Source organism: Trypanosoma melophagium (genome assembly GCF_022059095.1).
Source record: "Trypanosoma melophagium isolate St. Kilda chromosome Unknown ctg37segment0, whole genome shotgun sequence".
Lineage (NCBI taxonomy): Eukaryota > Euglenozoa > Kinetoplastea > Trypanosomatida > Trypanosomatidae > Trypanosoma > Trypanosoma melophagium.
Window position 1 is genome coordinate 340545 of NW_027125174.1, and position 19510 is coordinate 360054.

At 42.4% G+C, this 19510-nt stretch overlaps 7 protein-coding genes across 7 annotated transcripts; all 7 read right to left on the reverse strand.

The window, feature by feature from the left end:
- Window positions 1-944: 944 nt before the first annotated feature.
- Window positions 945-4010, reverse strand: LSM04_002369 (uncharacterized protein; the record flags this gene model as incomplete). The annotated part of the gene is made up of 1 exon (XM_067335914.1): window positions 945-4010. The coding sequence occupies one exon, from the start codon at window positions 4008-4010 to the stop codon at window positions 945-947; it is 3066 nt and encodes a 1021-aa protein (XP_067188338.1).
- Window positions 4011-4819: 809 nt separating this feature from the next.
- On the reverse strand, window positions 4820-5401 carry LSM04_008678 (DnaJ domain; the record flags this gene model as incomplete). Its single annotated transcript, XM_067335915.1, has 1 exon — window positions 4820-5401. The coding sequence occupies one exon, from the start codon at window positions 5399-5401 to the stop codon at window positions 4820-4822; it is 582 nt and encodes a 193-aa protein (XP_067188454.1).
- A 594-nt stretch (window positions 5402-5995) lies between these two features.
- Window positions 5996-13222, reverse strand: LSM04_004838 (ATPase; the record flags this gene model as incomplete). Its single annotated transcript, XM_067335916.1, has 2 exons — window positions 5996-12046; window positions 12092-13222. 2 exons carry the CDS (start codon window positions 13220-13222, stop codon window positions 5996-5998), a joined length of 7182 nt encoding a protein of 2393 aa, XP_067188382.1.
- Window positions 13223-13597: 375 nt separating this feature from the next.
- On the reverse strand, window positions 13598-14383 carry LSM04_002656 (uncharacterized protein; the record flags this gene model as incomplete). The annotated part of the gene is made up of 1 exon (XM_067335917.1): window positions 13598-14383. The coding sequence occupies one exon, from the start codon at window positions 14381-14383 to the stop codon at window positions 13598-13600; it is 786 nt and encodes a 261-aa protein (XP_067188345.1).
- A 6-nt stretch (window positions 14384-14389) lies between these two features.
- LSM04_003359 (uncharacterized protein) lies at window positions 14390-14878 on the reverse strand (the record flags this gene model as incomplete). The annotated part of the gene is made up of 2 exons (XM_067335918.1): window positions 14390-14835; window positions 14875-14878. The coding sequence occupies 2 exons, from the start codon at window positions 14876-14878 to the stop codon at window positions 14390-14392; spliced, it is 450 nt and encodes a 149-aa protein (XP_067188357.1).
- Window positions 14879-14942: 64 nt separating this feature from the next.
- LSM04_007587 (Histone deacetylase domain) lies at window positions 14943-16901 on the reverse strand (the record flags this gene model as incomplete). The annotated part of the gene is made up of 1 exon (XM_067335919.1): window positions 14943-16901. The coding sequence occupies one exon, from the start codon at window positions 16899-16901 to the stop codon at window positions 14943-14945; it is 1959 nt and encodes a 652-aa protein (XP_067188436.1).
- Window positions 16902-17409: 508 nt separating this feature from the next.
- Window positions 17410-18864, reverse strand: LSM04_003914 (uncharacterized protein; the record flags this gene model as incomplete). Its single annotated transcript, XM_067335921.1, has 1 exon — window positions 17410-18864. One exon carries the CDS (start codon window positions 18862-18864, stop codon window positions 17410-17412), a length of 1455 nt encoding a protein of 484 aa, XP_067188363.1.
- Window positions 18865-19510: the final 646 nt, after the last annotated feature.

A 19510-nucleotide genomic window follows, 5' to 3' on the forward strand; every position in this document is an offset into this window, starting at 1 on the left:
ACAGAAAATTCAACAAAGAGAGGAATAAAGGAAGCCAAAAAAAAAAACAAGAAAAAAACGGATAGAGTACCCAAACACAAGAAAGGAAAAAAAAACAAGAGAAAAAGAGAATAAATATTTCTTTGACACTAATATCCACACACATAAACATAAATGTACAAATGTATGTAAATATATATATATATATATATATCCCATAATGGGAAGAAGAGAGACGTTTTCATCTCTCCACATCCATCCACCATGTATATTTCCTCAATATGTGAGTCTGCAATAACCCACAGATAGAATGAGCGGAGAAAAAAAAGAAAAAAAAAGCAAAATATTTCTCTCACCCCCAACGTGTAATCTTCACTTGTTATGTATGTGTACATTCACGTTACTGGTCAGCTAGGGATAAACACAATGGGTTAAACACTTGCTGCCTCGTGATTGCATCTCATCATAACAATTTTTTCTCTTTTTCTTTTTTATTGGATATTTATTTTTAATAACGACGAAAAAAAAAACAAGGTGTTAAGAGAAACACCAAAGAGCCGAAAGAGAAGGGAAAAAAAAACATAAGACATAAGATCATAAGTAAACCACACTTCTACAGAAGAGCAGACAAGTACAAGAGAACCATATAATTAATTTAGCATCATATGATATTATGAAATGCAAAGTAATAAAAGGGATTGGTATTTAAAAAAAATTGAGAGGAAGTGAAAAAACTGGCCGTTATGCAATAAAACGATACGGTTATCAATTAAAATTAAAATAGCATAACTTTCTTTCTCACTATTCTTCTCTTTTGTTTTCTTTTCTTTGCTTTCGTGTACTTGTTTCTCCTCTCCAACCCTCTCCCCTATAAAGAGAAACACTCATTATTTTTCTCATACACAGACATACAGTCTCTCTCTCTTTTTATTATCCTGATTTTCTCTTATATTGGATTTCACTTATCATTCCTTTTGTATTTTTGCCGGACGCACCCACGTGCCTTCCCTAGGGCCGCTGTGCCGTCCAGACGTCGCAAGTGGTGGGAGCACACTACCTTTGCGTTTGGACTCCATTCCCTCTTGTTCTTGTTGTTGATTTTGTTTATTTTGTTTATCATTGCGTCTACCATTAATATCATTACTCCCCACGCCTGCATTGGCGGTAACAACAATTGCCGACTTTGCGGATGGCCGACGGCCCACTCGCCGCTCTGCTGGTGGAACAGGCGATGGCGTGCGGGATGGACGTCGTCCCCGCGTGCCATAACCACTAGATCCCGTGCTGTTGTGTGTACTTTCGGGTATTTTCGGTGGAGCTGTTGTATTCATTAACCCAACACCACCAGTACTTCCGTCTCTTTCTTTCTGTGGAAGTATTTTCTTCTCTGGTGGTGTTATGAGTGGCTTTGCCGGGATAATACTATTCCTCTGTTGTTCTGCTGGGGATGGTCGACATGGATGTGAGGGGTGATTTCCTCCTTGTAGAGCCTGAGGAGGCTCTATATATTCTGGTAATATTTGACTCGTAATAAGTGAACGTAATACTGCACGACTGTTAGAGGGCGGCATATCGATTAACTGACGATAGTGACGTTTAATAGATGCTCTATGACGACGACGTCGTTGACTCGTTCTCACAGCGGATTCATTCCCAGTCGGATGAGTAGCACAAGAAGAAGGAGTTGGATTCCCTTCTGTGGTAGTTTTATTCTCTTTGGTATTGCGGGGTTTTAACAAACCACGATCCTCAATCTTCGATGGTTGGGCATCACTGTTTCTTGGGATGGGCTGATTATTGTTTGCGGACATTGGTTGGTTTCCACGGGACACCAGTGAAGGATTCATAAGAGAAGTTCCAACCTCACCTTCCCGAGAAATGGGTTTAGTACTGAGGGTTTGCTGCACATCTACAATCTTATTAAACACCAATGCACGTTCTGCTGTTTCACGACGCTGAATCCTTCGTCGCTCTGCTTCCTCTTCTTTTATTATTAATCTCTCTCTACATGATAAAGGTGAATCAATATACTCATATGATTGTCGTTGTTGTTGTTGCTGTTGTTTTTCTTCCCCTTCTTTCCGACCTGGTTGAATGCGTGAGGTTACCCCAGTTGTGTACCCAGGTAATTTATCCCCTGCAGGGGTTTCTTCTGCTTTTGTTGCTCCTGTTGCTGTTCTTGTTGTTGCTACTTCTGCTGGACCGTTTCCTTTCACTGGAAGTTGGCCTTTAATCAGCACTGCATTCGGTAGCACATTCTCTTCAATATTGAATGCCGAATTTCCTTTGGCTGTACTAACAGGCGGTGCAGAGGGTATTAGTGCAATTCTTTTTGTCATTTTTCTCAATAAAATTGGTTTATCTTTTGCGGCTGCAGTAGCCTCCTCGATTTCCCGTCGTAGTTCTTCAGCCCGTCGTCTGGCCTTCTCATCCATTAATTTCTTTTTCATAATTTCATCATCCACATTATTCTTCGTGTTATTGTTGTTATTGTTGTTGTTTTGTTGGGATACAGGCTCAGGAATGTGTAGGTCGTTTTGACGCATTCCTACTACTGCGGCTGCTGTAGTATTACTAGTAGTTGTATCAGTATTAGTTGTAGTATTCACAGCATTTATTGGTTTTGTTTCACGTATCCTATCATTTGCTTTACTACGTAGTGATGGTGAAGATTGTGGTGGTTCTACTGGTGGTGCACTTCCAATCTGCATATTCTGCTTCTGATCTGCAATAGGCGCACTACGCAGCTGCTCTGAAGGCATTTTATTCCCTACTATATTACTGCTAGGAGCTACTACTACACGTGGTGCATTGTTATCCACTTTCTGTTCCTCTTGTGGTGGTGGTGGTGATTGTAGTTGCTTTTGTAGCTGTTGGGGTTGTTGGGGTTGGGGTTGCTTCACACCGTGTAGATAAGAAGGATCCACTGCAATGTCCTTCTCTCCTCTTGGAAGAACAGGATCCCATATTTCTAAAGCAAGACGTCCCCTTTGCGAGCCAGTTCGTCTTCGTGTGTTACCAGTACCTATTCTCTTCTTTGTCTTATCATCATTACCACTGTCGCTCGCACTCATATCCTGCTTCCCTAATGGAACATCACTTGGCAAAACAGCCGCATTCATCTCTCGCTGTAAATTTTGCGTTGGAGCAGTTGATGTTACTTCCTTCCCTTGTGGGATTTGTGGTTTTCGCGTGGTTTCAGGTGGTGGTGGCTGCGCAACAGTCTTTGTGTTTACAATTTTTGTAGGGACCTTTTCTGGTGTTCGTAGTACTGCTTTTTCAGGCATGCGTGCAATATTATTTCTTGTTGCTATTCCAGATGGTCGTTCTTGTGGTCCTTGTTGTTTTGCCTCTTCTTGCTGTCGCCTTGCATGAAGGTTATCGCCGCGAGACCCCCTCGTAGCATTTGGCGGCAATGCTGAGTATCCATTCTTAGTTTCATTCTCATTGTTACGATGATGTCCATTAGTATTATTACTATTAGTAGTATGCAACGAATGGCCTGTTCCCCGCTGTGTACTAATTCCCGGTCCTTGTCCTTGTGGTACTACAGTCGCCATACCGAGAGTTCGGTTTCCCAGTCCTATTCCTATTCCCGCCACGGCGTTAAACGGCCGCCCAAACTCCGTATGGGAGACGGACGTGATCTCGCCATTGGCCGTACTCACCAGCGAGTAGCCCGTGAGAATGCCAACACCGCCGGGGATCCAACATTCCCCACTCTCCGTGCGGCCCAACGGCATGCGGAGAAAGAAGGGCTCATTGCTCGGGGTGTAGAGCGTCTCTGAGCTCTCCTCCGAGTCGTAGGACGAGGTCTCCTCTTCATAGTCAAAGGAGCAGGAGGATGTACGATTCGAGAGCGAGGCAGAGAAGGCGGACGAATGGGGTGCTATGGACGATGGTGGGGGTGAATTCAAAACATTTCGGTTTTGATGGGGATTCGTAGATGCTACTTTTAGCCGTTCTGCAAGTGGTGGCCGTCCCACCTGTTCTTGTTGTTGTTGCTGTTGTCTATTTGACAATGCATTCATTTCCTACAGGGTCTGTCAGCGAATGGGGGATATCTACACGTAACTACTATGCAGCACTCTCCTATTATCAGAGAGTAAAACAATAAAAGGTATTCCCTTTTTTTTTCTTTGGTTGTTCCTCCTATTAGAGGCACTTTCAAACCACTATGATGTTCTTATACTTGTTATTCCTCTTGCTATTGTCGTTGTTCCTCTCTTCCACTATTTGATTTTGTTCTTTTCTATTTCCTTGCCCCCACGCACAGACACACACAACTGCAGTGGATATGCACGGAAGCTTGGCAAGGGGGACTGTTAAAGAATAAGGAAAACAGAAAAAAAAAGGAAAAAGCATCAAATCGAAACAAGTAAAGAAAGAAAGAGAACAAAACATTGTGTATCTCCCAAATTCCACTGTAAAGTAATATTCAAAATACTTAAAGTGGGAACAAAATAACAGCAATTCACATTGAGACACACACAACACATACACAAAGTGATATGGGCCAAAAGCGAGGGAGAGAGAGAGCGAAAGAAAAAGGTAGGACAAGAAAAAAGAAAGAAAGGGGATACAATAAAAGAGAAGCGCAGGGAGAGGTATAATCTCATAGAGAATAATAAACCATAAGAAAAAAAAAGTGGACAAGAAACAAAAAAACCCATTTCTCTCCCTCCCTCCCATTATCACCGCACACACACACACTCTCTCTCTCTTCATATACGCATACCTAAACACACTTTGCGTATGATATTTATACTGCCTTTCATCTTGTCCTCTAGCCCACGGGTATATATATATATATATATGACTCTGTGTTTGTAATATTTTATTAAAAGAGATTAAGATCCTTCCATTCCTTTCGTTGCCGCTCCAACTCCGCTGCAAGTTCCGCCCGCTCCCGTGTTTCTCTTTCAACACGTTGCTTCTTCCGTGCCGCCTCCTCTGCAAGCCGCGCGGCTTCTAATTGTTGTTCCAAAATTTGTTCTCGTCGTCGTCGTCGTGTGCGTTCTTCCTTTGATAATCCCTCCTCATCTGCACTGCCGGATACACCCGATACCCTTTGACCACCGCCGCCCATTGTTGTGGCACTCGCTTGTCGGCGTGATGCCTCTTCCTTCAGTGCCGCTTCTTTTTCTTTTTTCTTTTGATGGGCAATCTTCAATCGCACGAGCACCGCCTCATTGCTTAATAGCTTGTGTGCATTCTCGGCAACGTGGAAGGCGTCTGCGGCCTTTGCGAGGGTACACTTGTCGGGATGGACCTTTAACACAATCTTTCGAAAGTTACGGTTAATGTCAGAGAGTTCGCAGGTTTCTGCTTCTAGTTTTAATACAGTGAATGCATCAGCCTTTGTGGCGGCACACTGCAGTAATCGTCGTATCTCATCAGCCTGATCCTCCTGTTGTCCCATTTTATTTTATTTTTCACTACCAATCACAACACCTATATATATATAAGGACTCACTCTCACTAAAAGGGATATATAGATAGGTAGATAGATATAGAAATAGAGAGATATAAATTTACGGGAATAGCAAAAGTACATGGGAGATAATGAAGCAGAACAAAAATCATAGAAATAAAAGAAAGGGAAGAGGAGAAGGAGGAAAAAGAATAAATCAAAGAATAATGCAATCTCAAATCTGAAACAGTATCAAAGATGCACAGAGGGCCCACGCCACATGAATCTTGTAGCAAGAATATATAAAACCCAGAAAAAAATATATAACAAACTATCTGAGGTGATGCTTTCCCCCATGAAAATATAATAAAAGCGAGTGGTTAGATGCGTCTCTCTCTCTCTCTCACTCACTCACTCTGCAATTTCGTTCTGTGTAATAATTAAAATCGAAATATAGAAAACGTGTCGATATCAGTACCTCCCCCTTCGTCCAATTTAGCAGTTATAACCCGCTTTTTTCGTTTTTCATTTGCCTCTTCGGGTTTATTCCTCAATATATGACGTCATTTTCCCTTTTCTTTCAGTTTTTTTTTTTTCATCATATCAGAGGAGATTCACGGACATAAATATCCTTTTGAGAATATGTGGAAGTGCTTGTGTCTCCATACAGAGAAATCCATGTCCGGGCGGCATCTCCACCTGCATATCTGAGGCCTGCTCGCCAAGTGTGGCGATGAACACACAAAACATCTGTACATCCTTGTTGCTCCGCATTATCGCACTTAACTCTCGTGGTTCAATACCATAACGTGGCAAGTTTGCATCACTAATTACAAACACTAAATATGCATCTCCCTTCTCTGCTGTAACGAGATCAATACTCTGTCGCATAGCCTCTACCGTGTTATCACCAGACCAACAGTACTGCGCGTGGGCAATCATACGCTGACAAATCTCCATACGTGCCTTTTGATTCCCCGGTTGTTGTCCAAATGGTACTAACTCAATACAAGCACTATCACCATTGTGTCCAACCATTGCATAATCAATCTTATCTTCAAATCCAGCAAAGGCTTCCATTACCATAACAGTAGATTCTATTAGTTTTGTTAATCGGTGATCCATGCTCTCAAAGCGGTACATACTGGCACTTACATCCAGTACAAAGAGGAGACGTTTTTTGTGTTTAGAGTTAAAGGGACTTGTCTCTGTAGAGTCTCCACGACGTTTGTAAATATTCCGCTCTCCAACAATTCCTTCTACAATTTTACTATCATCCCACACACCATCTGTCTGTCCTCGTAACCAGGTACGTTCTCCCTCTGCTGCCTTTAAACCACTCAAAACACTCCGAAGTAATGCTACAGGTGCACGTACACGCTCTTGTAAATTTCTGTACTGTTCATATTCTCGCTTAGTCATTCCGATTTCAGTTAAACGCTGTTGTAGTGCCTCTCTTCCCATGCGCTTTGCCTCTTCAATGATATGTGGAGGCACTTGCTTCTTCGCCTCTGGGGAAACTTGATGCACAGGACGTCCCTTATCAAGACGATATGGACCAACCAGACCACCAAGACCTGCAGTATCCGTACCGCCAGTACCACCGGCGTATGTATTACCGCCATGATGCTCCTCATCATCTTCCTTTCCGTGTTTAAGAGTACCAGAGGGTTTCTTACGTGGTTTACTGTATGACATGGAGAGCGGTTGTGTTTCTGCTGTCGTGGACGGAGCACCGACTTGTTTTACAGATCCAGCAAGAAGTGATGACCAACTACGATAACGGTGCTCTATACGCTCTGCAACTACATCTGCTACTAGTAATCGCTGTGCACCATCATATAACAGGGCTGCTCCTGTGTTTTCATCCACATTAAACAATGATCCAGTAGACTGAGATGCTTCTGGTGTTGTTATTGTTGGTGGTGATGACGATGTTGTTGTTTTTGGTGGTGGTAGTGGTGGTGGTGAGGCAAAGTATCGTACTGTATGTTGTTGAAAATCCACTGCGACAACGCCACCACGACGTTCTGTTTTACTGTTTCCACTTCCCAATAGTTGATTGTGTGTGTGATCTACCCTCAATGTACCGCCGTGTAGAGATTTAGAGCGAAGCGCAGATGCGGCTTCAGAATCTGTGAAAACTCGCAATGACCATGATTTCTCTTCTTGTGAATATCCATCCACCGTCATGTAAACAACATCTCCAGCACTGTTTAAATCATTCTCTGGGACAATAACAGCACCTTGTAGTTCCTCCGGTGTGAGAGGCTGTAAAAGCGTGTTATTAGATGTTCTGTTTACTTCTCTTGACGCTGTTGTTGTTGTTGTTGTTGTTGTTTTTTCTGTCTTTCTCTTCGTTGTGAGACCCACTACAATTCCAGGAATACTCTTCGGCATAATACAGAGACTTGCAGCCGCAGTACCATCTGACATTACTGTGATCTTCATAACAGCATGATTCGTCACTTCCGCTGATCGTAGACGCAATGCAGCCATGTTATCAGTGAAGAAATGTACCTTCTCAATACTTGTTGCAGGTAATTTTACAGCCATACGGTGTCCATTCATCCACACGAATAATTCTGAACTGCGGGGTCGTGTCATGGCAATAATGCCACTCTCAGATCGTATAGCAAACGAACACGATGATGATGATGACGACGAGTCGCTGCATGAAGGTGCCACTCTTACAGGTAATACTGCACTTATAGAATTACTTTCATCTTCTTCTTTTTGCTGCTGTCGCTCTTGTGAGGCTGGAAGAGAACAGTACAGGTGAGCTGGAGGCGCAGACGCATTGATAAGCAGCGCTATTCCTGATGTCGCATCTATAACTGTCATAAGTGGAGCAGGAGTACCAAACATATCAAATAACCAATTGCCCAATTTATCATTCAGTGAAGCAGCGTGTGATTCCGCATTAAATGATTGTAATGAGAGTGACGAAGAAGCAGAAAGAGAAGCGGAAGCTGCTGGTAAAAGGTTTGTAAGGTCAAAATAAAGCACCTTACCAGGAGGAAGATTTGATTGTCGTCTTGTCATGATTCCAAAAGAGGAGACCGAGGGAAGGGTAGTGACTGCAAGAATAAGATTTCTCTTCTTGTTATTGTTCTTCTGCTCATTCTTATTCTTATTCTTATCATCCTTATTATTCCTATTATTATTACTATTATCATCATCAGCCTTTGCTGGCCTTGAGAAAAGAACAGCAACACCGGTGAGCATTCCTGTATCGTTATCCACATCTGTTGCTGCCACTCCCAGAACAGTATCCTCTATATGTAGAAAGGGTAGAGTTAGTGATGACCACTCAGTGAATCCTTCTGATGAATTATTAAGTACATTAGCCGCAAATTCAGATTCTCTGTATTGCTCACTCCAGGTACGTGCCGGTCTTGCACTATACACACCATCAGACTCTTCTTCAGTAAGAAAACGTACTGGGATAGACATAATAATACCTTTTCCGAAATCTTCTGACAATGATGATGATCCTTTTTTCGATTCTACAACTGGAACATGCAGTAACTCTGGTGTGGAATAAAGTGGTAAAGCCTGTCCTACACGTAGAGGTAAAAGTCGTCGCATACCACCAGCGTCCACCAGTGATTGAAGATGAAGGTGTAATACTTGTCTCACGAGGTGTAGGGTATTCTCATTTCGTGCGTCAAAGTTAAACACATTGTTAAGGGCGTTGTAAATACCATCCTGTGGAAATGCTGCAAGGTGTTTCACTACAGCAATTAACTCTCGTAGAGAAAAAGGATAGGTAAGATGTCCTTCTTCAAAACTCTTCTGTAATCCTTGAAAGGCACTAATAAGTCTTACTAACAATGGCTCCGGTAAATCTGGTGCGTAGGCCTTCAGTACACGTAATTGTGAAAGAGCGTCTGGGTTTCCCATCACATAGGATGCGAATAAGTCTCCACACTCACGGTAAAAGTCATTCCCGTGAAAGGGAAATCCTGGTGGATTAGCAAGTACAATAATACGAAAATCTGGATGCATTGCAATGATATTCTCCTCTTTATCTGTTCCTCCAACATTATTATTATTATTATTATTATTATTATTATTATTATTATTATTATTATTATTATTATTATTATTATTATTATTATTATTATTGGGTGTGGCTGATAAAACGTGAGCCTTTGGACCGCGAATCTGCCGTCCATCTCGCAATCGCATCTCATGATCTTCCACGAGTCCCTTCAGCACCTGCACCACCTCCACCGGCGCCTTATCAATTTCATCCACAACGAGACAATGCCCATATCGCACTGCCCGCACTAATGGAGAATCTGTCCACACAACACGTCCGCCTTGAACAGTGGGATTAATAGTGAGACTCCCAACAGTGGTGTCGCGGTGAAGTTGAATGTATTCTCGTGGTACACGAATGCGGGCGAGAAAGGCATCCACCACCTTATTCTTGCCAACACCTTGATTTCCAATGAGTAGGATATTGTTACCCACCGCATACTGTTTAGCAAGCCATGCGATAATGGACTCATGAACAGGGTTAGAATGAAAATACGGGATATAGGGCACAAGTGCCTGTTCCTTTTCTGTATACACACGACTAATACGGAGAATAGGCTTCTCATGCACAGCAAAGACACGGGTAACTGCTACGTTACTGTTATTTTTATTATCACTATCATCATTATCATCACTTCCACCACTTCTCCTTCTTCTTTCATTAGCAGATCCATCTTTACTATCCCCAGGTACAGAAGCAGGAGCAGCATGAGCTGGTGGAAGTTCTTTAAGAATATCATGACTTTTAATGCGTCGTCCCTCCTGTAATTCGGGCTCTGCATCCACTGATATTCGTGATTTTCGTTGTTTACCATATTGTTGTTGTTGTTGTTGTTGTTGTTGTTGTTGTTGTTGTTGTTGTTGTTGGTTCTCGTCCTCGTGGTTCCTTACACCATTAAATCCGCAGGAACGCATGGCTTCTCTTACCTGCTCTGCAGTCAAGGAAGCCATAAGTGGAAGCAGTAGTGCAGACTCCACACTAGGTGTGAAGTCATCCGGGTAACGAACACGAAAGCGGATAAGGTGTAATAACTGTCGAAGAGTTAATTGTGGTATTTTTGGCTCCGTTGCTTGTAAAAGTTCAAGGGAATCACGTAATTGTAATAATCTCTCTACATCACGTGTCAATAATTCTGATGAGTCAGATTCAATATCAACAGTCGTAACAGATTTATTTTTCTCATTTTGCAATAATTCTCGTTCTGCTGCAGCCACTTGTGTTAAAAGAGCATAAAGGGTACTCTTTGTAGCAGCTGGCATTGTTACAATTCCAAATAGCGAAGTCACCTCTTGTGTGATTCGCCAATTGTTCTGTCCAGTCTTATTACGAGATTCTGATGAAGATCCTGCCGGTCTTGCCGTTGCTACAACACGGAAAGCAGGGTGTACTGGAAATATCCGATGTTCTCTCATTACTTCATCTGTAGCGTGCATCTTTCGCTTAAGTATCTCATACTCTCGCTGTGATTTTAGCACTGCCCCATCGTATAAGTTAGCACTTCCATCAACGAGGAGTTGCTGTAGTGATGACAACATTCCATGCTGAAGTTTATCCACCCCATCTAGTACGGCGATATGACCACTTAAGGCTGCTTCTACAAGTGCACTGTTCTTCCACGTTGTATCACCCGTTGTGGAATCTGTTGAGCGACGCTGAAAGAGATCCTTGTTCGTCATATCAGCGTATAAATACATCGCTTCTGTGCGGTACCCAAGAAGGTGAGCAAACTCATGTAGAATAGTCGTCTTTCCACATCCGGTGGGTCCAAGAAGCAGCATGTGTTGTCCTGCAATATGGAGTTGAAGCATAGATTGTAATACATGATAATGTGCAGCAGTAAAGACAGCCTTGGATGTAGGACATTGTTCTCTCACTACAAATCCATCTGTTTTAGTTTTAGTTATTGTGTGGCCAGCTGCTGCTGCTTCACCCATGTATATTGGGAGAGTATACATTCCTCCTTTACTGGCAATGCAAGCATCAGCCACAATCACACTATTACAGGACTGCTGTTTCATGTGAATATTCTCCACACGTACCACATCGTTAAATTGTTCAGGAGAATGAACCAAATTCTCTCTATTGATATCGCCACTATTACTGTCGCTACGCAGAGATGTCACTCGTTCACGTAAACTACGACTCAGACGACCGGGCCTCGTTGGTGAGCGTGAGGAATTGCGTTGGGTGGAAAATGTATCCTCACCCCTTGTAGTATTGTAAATATTCCTATCCCTTTTCGTATTGTTTTCCTCACTTTCTCTTTCGTTTTGTGAGTAATCAAAGGTTGGAATATTAATATTACATGCTGCCAACAATCGTTCATATTCACATCGGCGGCTATTGACTTCTTCAACGTGAGCAGCACCAGATGTTGAAGTTTGCTGTGCGTATAACATCCATGGAAAACCACGCGGCAACACATCACCCACAGGAATATCAGGAAATAAATGTAACTGTCTAGATAATAGAGAAAGTTCATAACTCCCAATAGATTGTAGACTTCTATGATTAACCAACGCCGTACTACTGGCAGTATTCATTTGTTTACTACCGGTGTTAAATTCTTTCGTGCTAACATTTACCTCATCCACGGTAGCACGAAGCTTTAAGAGAGATTCAACTTGATCAACAGGACGTCTTTCCATTACTTTCATCATAGATTCTGTGCTTGTACAAGTATTAACTGTTGCCGTTCCAGAAGAAGGAGTTTTTCCTTTTATAGTTGTCATGCAGGGAAGTGGAATATTCACGTAAAGACACTGAAACCGTGAACGCAGTGGTGGATCAAGTGGATTACCGTCATACGGTGGAACAGGAACTGTGAGTCCAATAACACGAAATTGTTCTGAAACACGAATAAATCCCATTTTCCGCATTTCCTCATGTGCTGCTGCCATTGAAATATTATCATCCACTACCTTCCTGCCTTGTATTCTACTATTACTATTAATATTACCATTAACAGTATCATCATGTTCATATCGTCTTCTCTTATTTACTCCTGGGAGGAGTTCCTGCAGTAATTGATCATACCGCTCTGGGTGAATAAGCATCATTCCATTCTCCAAATGCATCTCACGATTCTCCAGCAAGTTATTAATCACCGGTAGTACATTACGTTCCGCCTTCTCAAGTCCCTCAAGCAATAGTAATTGTCCCTCACGGGCGGCAATGACGACACATTGATCATCGTACACAAGTGTGCCATTGCGAATTTCTCGCCGCTGGCCGAGATCACTCTCTGTGGTATCACGATTAAGTGCGAGCGACTGCACTTCACGCCGGACAAGCAAAGAGTACATCTGCACTAACCACCGCATTACCGGTCCGGGTTCACCAACAAGACACATATCCTGTCGAAGAAGTTCCTTCTGACACATCCATCGCAAGTAACTACGTGTGGTGGGGTCTTGCAATTGGAAAAAGGCATTGCCACCTTGTAGCAATATCCTATCTTCTTCTTCCTCTTTATTATTATTATTATTATTATTATTATTATTATTATTATTATTATGGCAGTAGTTTGTGTTGTTTACTTCACTGTTATTGTCAGTGGTAGCGCCGGGAAGAACCCACGCTACCCGCTCTGGGTGTTTGACGCTAGTGGGAACAGACACTGTAACGTCACCGATAGTGAGAGTGAGTCCATCATCAACGCCTCTACTGCTATTACTACTGTTGTGATGCGTGAATGATCGTGAATATGCAGAAATAGCAGCTGGCATTATTTCTGTAAAACGGTTAGGCACGGTTGTTTGCAGTAAACGACGTCTAAACATGCAAAAGATGGATCTATTTTTAACTAGTTTCCTGTTTATATATATATATATATATATATATATATATATATATATATATATATATATATATATATATATATGCCTTTTTGTTTTCCCTATAGAAGGATACTTCTGGAAAAAGTGATAAAAAGAAATGATGAACATATAATTCAAGATACAGTGAGAGAAAAACAAAGGTAAAAAAAAAATGCTTCCCCTGTACATCTATGAAGAAATAGAGTTTCTCTTTATCCCTCTCTGCTCATATACAAATAGAAGACAAACACATAAAGAGAGGTGATATTACCAGACAGAGAAACATCACCAAGTGTAACACACACTAGTTGCTACCACCACTACTATTACTAACGCAGTTCAAACCATTGGAAACTCATCATTTCGGTGTGTTGATTCCCACACAAGTTGTATTTCCAGAACCGCCTCCTCTGATTCCGCTGTGTCAAAGAATCCCAATGTCAAATTTACTCCTTTTTCTCCTCCTCCTCCTCCTCCTCCTGCTGCTGCTCCTGCACCACTGGAATTAGTACTCATAGTAGCAGCCGTACTTTTTACAGCGGCGGAGTCTCCTCGCTTCTCCTGCTGATGTTGCTGTTGCCGTCCAATACAAACTATAATACCCTTATTGAAATCAATAGAGATAGACTCTAATGCGGCGGCTGTGAACCACCGTGAACGCATCTCTGGGTGTGGCAGCGGCAACTCAAGTGAAAGCAACTTTGCATCATGGCGAGGAACCACATATAGTCGCTCTGTTGAAAGAACAAGTTGGCAGAGAAGTGGACTTACCTTTCCTGAAGCAGCAGCAGTGAAGTCATGACTATGACTGGGGAACTCCATAGCAAAGATTTGATACTGAAACACTTCTGGTTCCTCAATAAGATGATCCTCAAGGCGTTCATGCCAATAATTCATTCGTCCTACACGAAAGGCATGACACCAGTCCTGTTGTAGAAACAAAAAACTATCACCAGCGGCTTGTGGTGTATCGGGTGGTAGTCGGATTAGTCCAACGTGGAACTCCCGAACTCGTAAACCACCGTTACTGTCATTAATATTTTTACTATTACCTGTTGTTGATGATGATGTTAGTTGCACATCGGCAAATACATCATCCACACATTGGCATCTCTTCTCTTTCATATAACGTTAAATTGCTGTCTGTTTAGACGCTGGTTTCGGTCCTGTTGTTCGAGGATTAAAGTACTCAATTGCAAATCCATAACAGTTATTACACGGTATATTTTGTACAGCTGCCCATTCATGAAATGGATGATTGTGTAGAGGAATAACTGCTCGCACCAAACCAAGACTCTCACGCCAGACTAACTTTGCTGATGGAGTTTGTACAACTGCTGCGGCCCTCCTATTAGTCTCTTCCATCTTTGTTGGTTGATTTTCTTCTTGTACTCCTTGCTGTTGTTGTTCTTGTTGTTTCTCTACTGTTGGTGCTGGTGGGAGGGATTGTCGCAATTTGTAAAGATGTTTAGCAGTAAGGACGAGTTGGGTATCGTAGTCAACTGGGAATACATCACACTCACGTCCATTCACAACTTTGTGTCGTACAACAGTACTCCCAGTGATATACACATCCCCTCCGTGCTACTCTAATATGGGAGCAACAGACCGCCCACTCATTCCTCAAGACTTTTTGCATCAATAATAATAATAAGTATAAAACCAAATAGGTTACATATTAATTTCAATGTGTTCTATTAGCTTCGGCATGTATAGCCAAGACACGTGCAATGAGTCGATCACACCAATGCAAATGCCTCTCTAGAAGCACTTCATCCTCTGGTAATTCCAACAACTCATGTTTCTCTTCCTGTTCCTGTTGCTGTTCCTGTTGTTGAATCTCTGCATTTCTCCGCGCGAGACGTCGGCGCAAGTCCTGCCATGTCTTTGGTACTTGCGATGCCGCGTACTTTAAGACATCAATATCATTTGCGGGGAATCGTAGGGCATGAGCCGCCGCCACAACTCCTTTAGCGACGGCCTCCGGCGAGTATCCGCCCTCCAGCACCACAACAAACCCCACAGGCTGTTTCGCTAATCGTACGCCCCTTTCTTCTTTTATTTCCTCTTCTTTCTGTAATTCTTGGCAAAGGAGTTTTATTGCCCGCACGGCGTATGCAAATCCGCCCTCGACTGCCATACGCCCGAGTGGATCGCCGTACGCGGCATCAAAGCCAAGCGAGAGCAGCACCACTTTGGGGCGAAACTCCCGCAGCCGCGGCACAAACACATCATCCACCACCCGCGTTAACAGAGCATCACTCATAACTTCCACACACCGCAGGGGATCAGTGGCGGCGGTGTGTACAGCCACATTGCAGACATTGCGGTGGCGGCCAACGTAGTCGCTGCTGCCGCGGGGATCACGCGGGTAAAACGTACCGTGATCGTAGCGGTGGAGCGAGAGATACAAGAGCGGTGAAACACCAGAATTATCGATCGGTGGTTCCTCCTCCACAAACGACTGCGTTCCTTCGCCGTGATGCACATCGAGGTCTACAATGGCAATACGGGGCGGCTGCGAACGTGACGACATCACACCTCCACTAATACTACTATGCATATTATTATTATTATTATTATTATTATTATTATTATTATTATTATTATTATTATTATTGCTATTCTTGCTATCCTTCCTGTTGTTGTTATGGTCCTCACGCCAATCTTGCAACAGCTGCCGAGCCGCAATAGCCACATTGTTGGCGAGGCAGAAACCACCGGGTGTGGTGGAAGTGCAATGATGACCCGGTGGGCGTACAAGACACATAGCGAATGGCGGCACTCCCCGCAGTGCACGACGCGCTGCATCAATTACTGCAGCAACAGAGAGACGTGTCGCAACGCTACTTGTGCCTTCATTGCAGTACACATCTGTTTTCAATGGTGGTGCCAGTGCAGTGCCATTTTCAATAAACTCACGATAGCGATCGGCATCATGACACAATGTGATCTCGTCAAGTGTAGCCAATCGCGGTGGTATCCACCGGGATTCAAACACATCCTGAGTAGTCATCATAGAATTTGCTTCTGCTTCTTTTATTATACTTGTTGTTGTTGCTGTTGTTGTTATTGTTGTTGATGTTGTATCAACTTCCTCTAGACGAAGCAGTTCTTTTGGTAAAAGTTCCATAGCTCGTGTTGTTGAGCGTAATGACTCAATGGCACGTTTTAAACGATACGGCGTCTCTGGTACGCGATCGAGTGGGGGAACGTGAAGAAGCATTCGTGAGTCGTACGCCCACCCCACAGAGACATCCGGTGGTTGTTGAGGAAATTTCTGGTAAGAGTGTTCATTTTTATTCATACTATTGTTTTTATTAATATTGTTTACATTACTGTCGTTATTGCTGTTGGACGGTGCTATAGAGCCGGCAAGAAATACCTCTATACCGTCCTGGAGTTTACCAAAGATTGTAAGTCCCTGTGCATCCACAAGTCCCTCAATGGTCTCCTTATCTACACCAATACGTTCGGCCACACTTTCAATTGGCTCCAGTAACTCGCCACTACGAATGATTGCCGTTGTGCGTAACTGTGGGGGCATTAGTCGTCGCACAGTAACTTCACCATCAAGGCGCATTCGGAGTGTCTTTCCCCGTTTTAGTTCCCCTTGTGGACGTTTTAAATGTTGTCGATGCATTTATATTTCCTTTATTTATTTTGTATATTTATATCGTTTTTTTTATAGGTATGTGTGATTTGTATAGGTACAAATTCGTATATAGTTTGCGTGCCTTGGGGGGAATGGTGCCTATTAACAATAAGAAGCAAAAGTATTCATGAATGAAGGGAAAAGAATAGAAAAAATTGAACCCACAACAACAACAACAACAACAGCAGTTACAACGCAATAAAAATAAGAAAATAAAAAACACGATATTTGAAGAAATCGTTCCAAATATGTTTCAAGCCTGAGACGAGAACAAGGAGAGGGAAACAAAATAAAAAACAAAATATCCCTCCCTTTTCCAATACCACAGATACAGAAGAAAAATAAAAACAAAAATAAAGAAATGGGACAATAGAAACACCCCCTATGGGGTACTAAGATCACCACTGTTACCACCAACTGTTAAGATTTGTCCTTCTTCCTCCACCCTTTGCTGTCGTCATTATTTGTAAAATACCAACACACATTTCCACACTATTTACCTTCTCGCTTTTGTCATGAGAAAGAGGAGTATCTGTTGTAGTGCCCACTCTGTGCCAAGTGGTCCATCATGTGGAGTTCGAAACCAATTATAATGATTCTCCGCCTTGTGCAATAGCAACTCTTCATGGGCCACAGAGGGCAACAGACCAGCACCACACTCCATCGCAAAGGGAATATCATTACAGTCATCAAATAAAGCCACGGCGTCCCTCTTCACTGGAGGTTCTTTCCTTCCCTTCTTATTCTTCTTTTCTTCTTTTTCTTCTTGTCGTTGTGAGGATAAAAAAGACACCTCCGACTCTTCTAGAATGTATGTCATCACCTCCTTCTTCCCACACCCCGCCGCATGCACCTGCCCCTTATTGAGATTCACACACATATCAACATTGTATTTGGGACCCCACAAACTGTGGAACTGCGCCGCCAAGTAACGCTCCGCCTCTGCCGCAGTGGTAAAACGACTACCACACACCACCGCCGGACTGCGGGGAATATCAATGAGAAAAGATGTGGTCATGTCAACATCATCGACAGTGAAACCGTCCTCACGCACTAACGCACAAACATCCCATAATGTTCCCGTTTTCTTGTTTTTATTATTATTCATTTTTTCTTCTTTGGTGTCTGCTGTATTTAACACAGCATCATAGGCGCCGGTACTGCTGTTAAATCGCTGCAGCCAACGTGTGTCAAGTGGCACCTCCGCATCGTGTGGGTAAAGCATTGGTAAAAAGAAATCCCCACTACTATTACTATTATTATTATTATTATTATTATTATTATTATTATCACAAGAAGAAGAAAAATGAGAAGGAGTAGTGAAATTGGGGGAAAAAGAACAAGAGCGCCGACGGCACCACAATTTGCCTCCCCCCTCACATGCTTCATAAGTGGCTTGCGGTAATACCCCACTTATACGACGACAACGATGTGTCGTTGTACGAGCACCGGTGATAAGTGCTACTAGCAGTGAGTCCTCATGCCGCAGTGCATAACCGTTGGAAACGGATACGGTCGGTAAGTCTTGCATAAACTCAAGTAGTAGTACCGTATCTTCTGAGATAAGTGCACCACAAAGTGTTTTGTTGTATAATTCGTACATACGTAAAGTACGACCCGTTTGCTGGTGACGCCATAACTGCAACGGCAGTGTTGTAAAACGTCTACGTCGCATCTCCGCCGTGTAGCGCCAACGTAAGAGAGACTGTACAATATCCCCAAGACTATTTACGGAGCCAAATGGAGGTGTATTATTTTCTTTATTTAGTTTCTCTTGATGTTCCTGCATGTGTCTCTCTTCCTTTTCTCGTTCATCATCAGAAAGAGGATAATATCCCATGCGCCGCATCGTATCTGCGTAGTGTACAAGTGTGCCGTCGATATCACTAAAGATGGATGTCACATCCGTCATCACATCACCCAAAACACCCCGATGATGTTCTTGATTCATCTGAACTAACTATAGCTATTTTGACTTTTTCTTTCCTTTTTCCTATTCGCTTCTTTATTTTCTATTGGATTTAAATTTCCACTAAGTATCGTACAAAATATAAAAGGAATCCATGTGTGTTTGTATGTATGTATGAGAGAGAAAAAGATAGGGAGAAGCACGGGAGTAAGAAATGGCATCAAAATTAATAGAATAGGAATAAAAGTAGTACATCTGAAGAAGAACAGAAAAGGAAAATATAGAAGTTTGTGTAATCTCCTCTTTTTTTTTTTTGCAAAGGAACACATACAGAAAAATATACACACAAATACAATGGAAAGTAGGAAATAGAAAAGGGAAAAAAAACTACTACAAAGAACGATAACGGTACAGCAGAAAAAAAAAATGAATAAATAAATAACACCTTAGAAAAAAAAGAAGGGTACTTGAGAAAGGAGGTGAGAGGAACAATAATAGAAAAAGAAACAAATACTTGGGATTAGTCAAATAATCGACCACTATTATCATTAAAAAAAAGGAAATTGTGAAGGCACGCCCCGCGCCGAAAAAACATACCATCAAAAGATGATCACTTAGGCCTCCAAAAATAATAACCAAAACGCGTACAACATAAAATAGAAAGAGAAGTTTATGCATTTAACAATAA